This window comes from Schistocerca serialis, chromosome 6, assembly GCF_023864345.2.
Source record: "Schistocerca serialis cubense isolate TAMUIC-IGC-003099 chromosome 6, iqSchSeri2.2, whole genome shotgun sequence".
NCBI lineage: Eukaryota > Metazoa > Arthropoda > Insecta > Orthoptera > Acrididae > Schistocerca > Schistocerca serialis.
Genome location: NC_064643.1, coordinates 644637597 through 644647703, shown reverse-complemented (window position 1 = coordinate 644647703; position 10107 = coordinate 644637597). Strand labels below are relative to the sequence as shown.

The window sequence follows — 10107 nt, the reverse complement described above, 5'->3', positions numbered from 1 at the left end:
TTGGTTGTGGCACTAAGTTATAAGAGTGTGCCAGACACAACATCTTGCCTTTAGCACATATTATCTGTAATTTGTTTTGATTGATGCCTCAGTGGAGGCAAATTTTAGTTCTTTTTTTGTTTATGAAGTGTGCTGTATTTGAAATTCATGGCACTTTTTCTCCCTTCCCATACATGTGGGCATGGCGGCACTGCTGTGGCGCTAGTAGTGTGGCCACAGGGCACAGGTCAGCAGCATTCCAAGGTGAGTTGACGCCTTGTAGGGTGGAGGGAAGTCACTGACTCCATTACGAATGATAAATATCTTCTGGGTTCTAGCACTGTGGTTGTGGAAGAGTGGCCAGGAAGCCAGAGGCATGTCGCTGGTGGTCAACACGGCAGAAGCCTGCCCTTTCTGGATATCCTGATCAAGAAACATGGACGGCATGCTGGGGCACACAGAAAGGAAACACACACGGACCTCTATATTAATGTCAACAGCTGCCACCACCCTGCGCAACGCAATTCTGTACTCAACACCTTAGTGCACAGTGCCAGGTCCATCTGCGACAAGGCAAGTTTGCCAGGAGAACTGCAACACTTCAAGGACACCTTCAAGAAAAATGGATATAGTGAGACACAAATAAGGAGAGCTCTGAAGACCGACCACAAGACGAGAGAAGAGAGACTGGATGAAGACGAAGCAATGGGTTGTGTGTTCTTGTCATATGCAGGTCCTCCAATGGCCAAGATCGCGAGAATTATCAAGAGACATGAAGTGAAGACTGTTTCCCGCGCAGCGGGAAAAATCAAAGACCTTCTCAGTTCAACCAAGGATCCACTAGGTCTGACAGCACCTGGTGTGTACAAGATCGTATGCGAATGTGGGATGCAATATGTAGGACAGACGAAGCGTTGCATCTCACAGCACCTCAATGAACACATCAGTCATGTACGCTTGGGTCAGGCCAACAAATCTGCCTCAGCAGAACATAGTATTGACAAGAAGCACACCTTCGATTTCGAGGACACAAAGAAAATATGCAGTACAAACGGATTTTGGGACTCAGTAATGAAAGAGCCCATAGAAATACGGTTACACGACAACCTAATCACCAGTGACAGTGGCTACCATCTCAGCGCAGCCTGAGAACCTGCAATCAGGAAAATCAGAGAAGAATGTTCCGTTCCACTGAGGGCCATAGACGGAGCAGATAGAGATGGACCCCGGAACACGAACACACCCTCCCCCCCCCCTCCCTCCGCCACCGCCGGGCGCTCCAGGCGCATCGGGCAATTCCAGAGGCGTGTGATTGGTCGGTGGCGGGATGCAGAGAGCAGTTGAGCAGAGCTATCAGCCTGCGACCGACGATATCCCGACACTTCGCCTGAAGATGATGGAGACGCATTCCATTGAAACGTTGCTACAAGACGACGACGCTACTTGGCTGACAACCCATGAAGACTTCATATACCACTGATCCAATTGCATTCAAGGCTCGTTTGCCTACCCTCTCTGCGCATCATGGAGCTGGAGGGATTGTACTGTTGTTTGTATGCATTCCTAGAGGCTAAATTGATCATGTGGAGACCATTGGCTACTGTCTGGGCCAACAAAGCCTTCTCAGTTGCCTCCAAAATGGTAATGTGTAGTTGTATTGCATTCTCTTTGGGGTACCTGTGAGCAGTAATTTATAGATAGTAGTCATCATCTGATGTTTTTGGCAGCCAGTGACCGCTGAGAAGCTGATCTTCAGTGTTTTGTATCTCACTATAGTGCTGAACAAATGAATTATGGTGCTGTGGAGGTCACCAATTTGGCAGGTAACTTTCCGTGCTAACCTTTTCTACTATATAAGTGGCTGTACAAGGATGATCTTGCTTGAAAGGACTCTTTCAATGAATGTTGCCAGATAACAGTGTACACAAACTGCATTGTTTATTTAAAGTACAGTCAAAGCTATTTAACAGTACTGGTTTACTTTTACCTCTGTTACTCCAGTGGTTGTACATAGCGATTTCCTGTGGTTGAAAACAATTATCAATAGAAAGTTTTCTAATATCTTAAAAAACACATGAAATATGGAAGCCATGAAAGTGGTTCAAAACTTTCTTTTTCTTGCATGTTTCATTATAATATTCATTTGTCAAAAAATGTGACTGTATGCTTCAGAACTGAATATAACAACAATGCATCACAAATTTCAAATGTCTAGTTACAAAGCACCAGATACTCTTAGGATCACATATGTAGTTTGATTGTAAGTTCTGATTACAAACTAGCAATGAACACATCGTGTGTAGTGGGGTGATCACTCTGTTGTAGAAATAATTCCAAAGCCAAGATCGCTTAAATACTGTTTACTGGATAACTGGTTTCAATACACTAAAGATGCCAACATCGGATCTAAATGTAGATTAACATTTATAAGCCACTTGGATATAATGATACATGAGGTAGACCAGCTGATATAAATCATTGTCACAAAAAATAGAAAACAACTGCTCTCATGTCATTCTTTTCCATAAGATATGTAAAACCGAAGTCTCAAAACTATTTGGTACATGAATGCTGCTTGACTTATAATGGTCGGCATGGTGGGACAAGGAGCAACCTGCACAATTTAGATCCAGATGGCACTGTGAAGTAGTTACTGAAATGAAGAACATCGTGTTGGGCGGTGTGCTCAGCAACAGGGTGGTCCAACTGTTTCTTGGCCACAGTTTGTCAGTGGCCATTCATGTGGACAGACAGTTTACTGGTTTTCATACTCACATAGAATGCAGCACAATGGTTGCAGCTTAGCTTGTAGATCAGATGACTAGTTTCACAGTTAGCCTTGCCTTTGATAATGTTTATGACTGGACTAGAGTAGGTGGTGGTGAGGGGATGTATGGGACAGGTCTTGCATCTAGGTCTATTACAGGCATAAGAACCATGAGGCAAGGGGTTGTGAATAGGAGAGGTAAGGATGGACAAGGGGACGGCGGGACTTTGGGAAGTAGTGAGTAACAGTCTAGCCCCTTCCCTGTTCCCATTCCAGCACTACACAGCCCTCTATTCCTCTAATGCACCCAGTTTTTTTACTTCTCACCTTTTCCGAAATCCCTCTCCCCCCCCCCCCCCCCCCCCCCGACCTCCATCTAACCAACTGACTGTACCTAGCTGCCCTATCCTCTCTCCACCTGTTCACTCCCACAAGCAGCACTTTGTCATCCTCAACCCCTACTCTGCTATCCCTCCCCCTTCCCTCTCCAGCCTTCTCCTTACCTCAGTACATGGTTGCCTCACCCTTCATGTGCTCTGCTGCTCGCAGTCTTCAGTTGCCAGAGACTGTGGTCTCGTGTGTGTGTGTGTGTGTTTTTTGTCTATTTTTGACAAAAGACCTGGTTGTGCGCACTCTCACTTTCCGACAGTCATTTTGTTGTGCCTGTCTCTGACTCAGCATCTCCACTATATGGTGAGCAACTATCCTTTTCACACATATAGTACAGTATACCAGTATGCAGAGAAGCAACAGATGTACGCATTCCGGAGGATTTTAAGACTTCGAAAGAAAGCCATCAGGTGTGTAGCAAAACTAATACTACAGGGATACTGCAAAAACAAATTCAATTAATTTAAAATATTATCTGTACTAAGTTTTTCTTTTAATGGTAAATTGTTGAGCATTTCTATATAAAAAGTTTTATGACCACAACATGAACTGGAGACAGTTACCACATATGCAGGAAAAGATTGAGGGTGACTAATAGGTACCCTACAAATGCATGACACCTATTTTATGATGACTGCCTCATAGCACAAAGAGTGTAAAGGAAATGAGCACCTTCAAAAGGAAACTGAGGAAACACCTCCTCTCAGGATCTAGTTGCAGGCAAATCCATAACACAAGTTATGTGATTTTAAAATTGGGAATGGAGTTAAGTACTCCACTTTTCATGTGGAAACAAATTTCCCACAAGAAGGAAAAAGAAAAACAAAGTGTAGTGCTGAAAATACAGAAATGAACATATAGATTAAGTGTATTGGTGCAAATATGATTAACATAAATTTTCACTATGTATAAATGTCTAAATATTTTCTGCAGTAAGGCTAACATATATGATCTAAAACATTAGTTTTCAGTTTGTATAAATGATTAGTATTTTCTGCAGTAGGACAAAAGCATATAATTTGTAGACTTTCCTTATGTACGCAAAAGTGTTGCATAAATCAATGCAGGTTATTAGCATTTATCATCACAGTGCATTGCTATTAACTGTCTGTTAACATTATTATTACAAAAAGTTGTGTGTATATATCAGTGACAAATTTCTAATAAATTTGTTTATCTACATAAAACTGGCAAATGATATGTCTATGTTGGAAATGAGAATCTATGCTTTTGCTGTTATATATGCTCTTTGCCGTTACTGTGCAACGTATGCTTTTTATTCTTGGTGATTGCTTTATTTAATCGCATTAGGCCTACTGAATATCAAAGTAAAATACACGACAGTCTAATATAATTGTAAAATATGATCTATAGGCAAAATGATAAACTAGCCAAGCAAGAACATCTTGACACAGCTGTATGTGGTTGAAGTTTTTGGACATATCACATGTTAATGGGTTCTAAGATTTTGTTGGTAAATGAGGATATGGCGTGTTCACTTGATATTACCTGAGGAAGCCTAATTGATTTTTGTATAGTACATTGTGTTTGCTGAGGTCGTTACATCGCTGACCTACATGCTTATCATCATTTACTTGTTTAACTATTTATTATACTTGCCATTCACTTAACTACGTAACACATTTATCATGTAATTGCTCTATTATGTAATTATTTGTTTGTGCCTTTTACTTAAACATGCAGTGTATATATCTTTCAATTTTCTTGTACTTAATGACATTTGCAAATTTTTTCTGTTATTGTTATTACTATTATTATTATTTTTTTAATTTTGATGAGACTGATTGCTTGTACAGATGCTCAAAGGTGAGTAAAGCATTTGCATTTTTATCTGTAACTAACCTGTGAACAAATTTTTCTATAATTTAGTGGAAGCATATTAGAAGGAAAACTGGGCAAATTAGTTACCTCTCTTTTACTATTACATGGCATTCTAACTCTTTGAAAGGTAGAACCCTGCCTTCATTCTGAGTCTTTTTTTGTAACTTGAATCTTATTCACATTTCTTTGGCGTTATAACGCATCCTAAAACCCTCAAATATTTTACCGCAGATTTACTATCCTATGTAATTTCTACATACCAGTATCTCCACTCTTCTTCTTCTAATTCTACTACTGCTATTACTGCACTACTACTGCTGCTGTTGCTACTACTACTACTATTATTATTACGCCACTGTATTAAAAAATAAAAGTTTTAAACTGCTGTCAATCACCTGCAGATAAGCCCCCACGGCTCTAAATTCATCGTGCATTGTAATAAAATCACAATTAGTGATGACTTACGATTTTGATGAAAGTAATAGTCACAGCAACAACAATGTCAATATGTAAAAAAATGTAAATATGTAAACGAAAAACAACGTCGGTCCAAAACTTGTACTGCAATGCATCCAGCCACTTTTCTAGTCCCCTTACAAAAGCAAGACGATCATTGTTTCTTGAAACTGGCCGAGTGTCAAAATCTGTTCATTTTCTCATCTCTAAGGTTTTTTTTTTTTTTAATGTTCCTGTAAACCTAAGATCACGGTGAACATTTAAATGTGCCGCCACAATTCATCTTTCGTCATCTCCGCCATGCACCAAAACGGATGTTTTCATCTTTTGATTGTTGATATCGACTGTGTGTGATTATATGCAAGGAGGTTATTCTAACGTCCTTGAATTACTGATTACGTCGCGCAGTTCTCACTGAAACATACAGTGTGTGTTGTGTGTGTGCCGTGATAGCGATTTAAGTTGTGCATCGTGAAAGCCACAACTACGCTACAATGCTTGTACCTAAAACGTTAATTAGACACTTGATTAAATGCAGCTTGAGTGTTAGAACATATTCATCTGCTTTAAAATCAGCGAATTTAAGTGAAGTTTGTGTTGATTCATTAAAAGGAAATGACAGCGGAATAATAGTTCTTGGATTGAACAGGCCGAAAGCAAGAAATGCGTTAGGAAAGACAATAGTCTCGGAACTAACAGATTTACTGGAGAATTTAAAACATCTCGATGATGCTCGTGTAGTGATATTAAGAAGTTTGGTGCCTGGTGTGTTTTGTGCTGGTGCTGATCTTAAGGAAAGATTGGAAATGAAAGAAGATGAAGTATTGCCATTTGTTAATCGGCTTAGGTTTATTGTGAAATCTACAGAAAGTTTACCGATGCCGGTAATAGCAGCTCTTGATGGTCTTGCTGTTGGCGGAGGATTTGAGATGGCTTTAGGCTGTGACATTATAGTTGCGTCGAATACGTGCAAAATGGGGCTAGTGGAGACAAAAGTTGGCATCCTTCCGGGTGCAGGAGGAACACAGAAGTTACCTCGCCTCGTTGGCCCTGCGTTTGCAAAGGAATTAATTTTCACCGCCCGAACTATCAGTGGTGTTGAAGCTTACGAGAGAGGCATTGTGAACTACGTTGTGGAACAGAATGAACACAACGATGCTGCCTATCAAAAGTCACTAGCAGTTGCTAGAAGTATACTTCCTAATGCGCCGGTTGGCATTAGAATGGCAAAAAAGGCAATTAATAAATCAATGGACGTAGACATCAACACAGGTTATACCATTGAGGAAGCTTGCTATGCTCAGGTTATATCAACCAAAGACAGAATTGAGGGACTTGCAGCGTTTAGAGAAAAACGACCTCCTAAATTTACTGGCAGCTAAGATAGAATTATTGAAAGAAGAAATCCTTATTTAGCCCTTCGTCATTTGTAGAACGAAAGTGAACTACAAACCACTTGGAGATTAAAGGATATAGTCCAGTTTCATGTTACAATTACATAGTGACTGACCGCAGATGAAAACTCTTTCATGAAATATGTAAAGCTTGTTTGAAACAGCTTCTTGTAAAATGGTTTCAGGTTTTCGGGTAAAGCTGTTAGTAGTTCCTTTAATCACAATCTGTTACTGTTACTGCATTTTTTAATTTGAAATTCTTGTTTGTGAGGTAACAAAAAAAATCCTGATGTGTGCACTGTGTTCACTATAAGCATTGTCTCAGTGTACTTGCCTTCCTTTCTTAGTCCTTCAAATCACTTTTCTCAGAAAGAATTATTTTTTATTCAAAAACATTGGTTTTGCCAGTTCACAAACTCACATTTCCAATCTAGCTTACACCATAGATGCGTTTCCACAACTAATATTTCTTTAAATTGTAATTTACTCATACTGATAATTCTGGGAATTCATTCTAGTTTCCCTTTTCTATGTTAGGTACAAGAAAGTAATTACTTTGAACAGAAAGAACGCTGCTGTTCCTTATTTTAAATCAATCAGTTCTTGTTTTTATATTTATTTAAAACAAAGTATTTATGTAAGTTTACACAGTCCACCATCAGCTGTTTATATACTGTGAAGTCGTACATTATTAAGCGGGACAGAATTCCATTAGTCCAAATTATGTAGTTGAGCCAGGCATTAGGGCCTTCATTGGATATTGTCATTTTAATGAAAGATTCTGGGACTGGTGTCGACCTGAAGGATGATTTGAGCACGGTGGTGCTATACTAGGGACGGTTCTATGGAGTTGACGTGCCTTTGCTTTCCTGTCATCTTTCAACAGGCTTATCTGCCTGTTATAGGAGAGTTACAGTTTAACATCGGCTGTGAACTGTTGTGCAACTTCATAGGTTTTTTCCCCACATCGCTGTTAGAGATGCTGTTATTGAATCTTGAGTGGAGACGGAGCCAATACAGAAGTGTCTGATTCCACCTGTCTGCTTTGACCCATGACGTCATCAAGATGGCGGACACCCCTTGCCCCAGTATATACAATATGGCAAACACAAAGTCTAGATACACCAACAAACAAAGATATAAACATGCGAAATATTTCACTTCAACAATAAAATGAAACTAATGGAGTGAAAGTATAGGGTCTTGGGCAGGGACTAGGTAAATATACCATAATAATGTCAATATTCCAGAACAACAATACCGAAAAACAATAAATATGAAAACCTCGAGAATAAACCAGACAAAAATGTCCGAGAAATCTGGAACCAAATATTTCACTTGACTTATAAAGGTCGAAGGAAAACAATGATACCAGCCAACCCCCCCTCCCCCCCCCCCCAAGCCCCCACCCACCCCACCCACCACCATACTAAATAACCATTACTGAAACCCACTGTAAACATTGCCACGCACACTTGTCCTTGGTTTGAGAAGCAGAGACTCAGTGCAGTGTCAGGATTTCCACGCACTGCTGACACTTCACGCATTTCGCCAAGTGACCATATAAGTGGAGAATTTTATTTGTATATGCCATATTGTCACCCATTGAGTCTACCAATTAATGAGTATTAAACTTCGTTGTAACATCCATATTGTGCTTCTTTTGGTATATTAAAACCTTTCTTGAACTTTTGGTTAAAAGTATTTTGTATTGAATACTTAGTCTGAGAGCTGCAGGCTGTTAATCTGAGGTCAATAAAAATAGCAAAACTGTCTATTTGGAATTGTTTAAAAGTCGCTGTTTGGAATATTTTTTGTCAGTCAGGGATCTCCTTTGACAGTGTAGTTGACTTGTATTTTTTGTTTCAAGGAAGTGCACACAGTGGAGACTGCTTTCCATTTTCTGGTTATCTGCTCATTTTTGTATATTGTAAAATAAAGCAATTTTTATAGTTTTATATTTAATACAGTTAGCTGCTCTGTGCAGTTTGTTAATGTGAAATTAAATACTGTATCTATTGATTGATTAGTTCTCACTGTTATTTAGTTAGTGAAAACTTGGCAATTATTTTGAAGCTCCTTCAAAATCGTGGAAAAAGTATAACAGCTATTAAAGTTGAAAAGATCAATAATAATAATATTTTATTGTCGTTAAGCTTACAGAAGCAACAAACAACGTCAAATTATAAAATATAAACAAAATTATATGCAGGAGTTATAAGTACAATGTTACAATAGTTTTATAAATAGTCAATAGACAGGAGATACAATATATAGAGTGAGGTGGTATAACCAAATCAATCAGAATGTACCAGTACAAAATACAGGAAAAAGTCAGAATACGGAATATTATCCAGCATTGGTAAAATAACAATAATTCATGGATTTAGTACATACTTACTAAAAACTGGAAGCTAAGTATGGTCTGATTAACATTACCAATTTCTGGCACTCATTTCATCTAATTGTTTGTATCTAAAGTTAGTATCAGTTTTCATTTTGTAAAATGTAGTAATTGCTGATTGCCTGAGGCTGTTGACATTTGCTCACGGAATTCGTTAAATATTTCACATCCAATATTACATCCAAAGTGAATGAGCATTACCAATGAGGGTGTAGCAATTGCTGGTCTTCGGAAACTGTTGACGAAGTGTTGTGATCTATTTTTTGCATGTGTTTGATAAACCAATTTTTGTAGTGATTATGTGAATTATATTATAAAATATAAAATTAAGTGCTGAAAATCATATCAGTGTAAAACTTTTTCATTGTTTGTATAAAGTACAAAGTGTGTAAAAACACAGTTGGTGATCTGAGGTGCATTTAAATGGTTTTTTAGCTTCATGAAACTATGTATGTATATTAATCTTTTATACAAAACTGTGTTCAGTATATTTTAAATTTTGAATAAATTTATTTTTTTAGTAATGGCAATTGTTATTCTTGAAAACCTAGTCAAATTAAACTCAAGGTTAATAAATAAAAATGAAACCATATGTTATATGCCATTTTCCAACAAGATCATTCTGTCAGACAGTGAGGTTATGATTTACAGGAACTGTTTCTTACTGAGATGTATGAAGACCCCTTGTTTTTACACCATTGTCCCGACCTGAGGTGAGCATAGTTAGCAACAGGATGCTAGTTATTATTGTGTATAGAATTAATATTAAATTATTCTTCGTGACCAAGGCAACTATACACACAAAAGAGAATTTGCAGGAAATGGGGAGAATTCTTCTTATGCCCTAGTAAACAATCCTAAAAAGTAGGTAAGTG

At 38.3% G+C, this 10107-nt stretch overlaps 1 protein-coding gene across 1 annotated transcript; it reads left to right on the top strand.

Moving 5' to 3' along the window:
- Positions 1-5791: 5791 nt before the first annotated feature.
- Positions 5792-9756, top strand: LOC126484158 (methylglutaconyl-CoA hydratase, mitochondrial). Its single transcript, XM_050107556.1, has one exon. The coding sequence runs from the start codon at positions 5929-5931 to the stop codon at positions 6814-6816; it is 888 nt and encodes a 295-aa protein (XP_049963513.1). The 5' UTR covers positions 5792-5928; the 3' UTR covers positions 6817-9756.
- Positions 9757-10107: the final 351 nt, after the last annotated feature.

Bases quoted from the DNA above. Each gene is read 5' to 3' on its own strand.
- LOC126484158 (XM_050107556.1), top strand. From the start codon at position 5,929: ATGCTTGTACCTAAAACGTTAATTAGACACTTGATTAAATGCAGCTTG.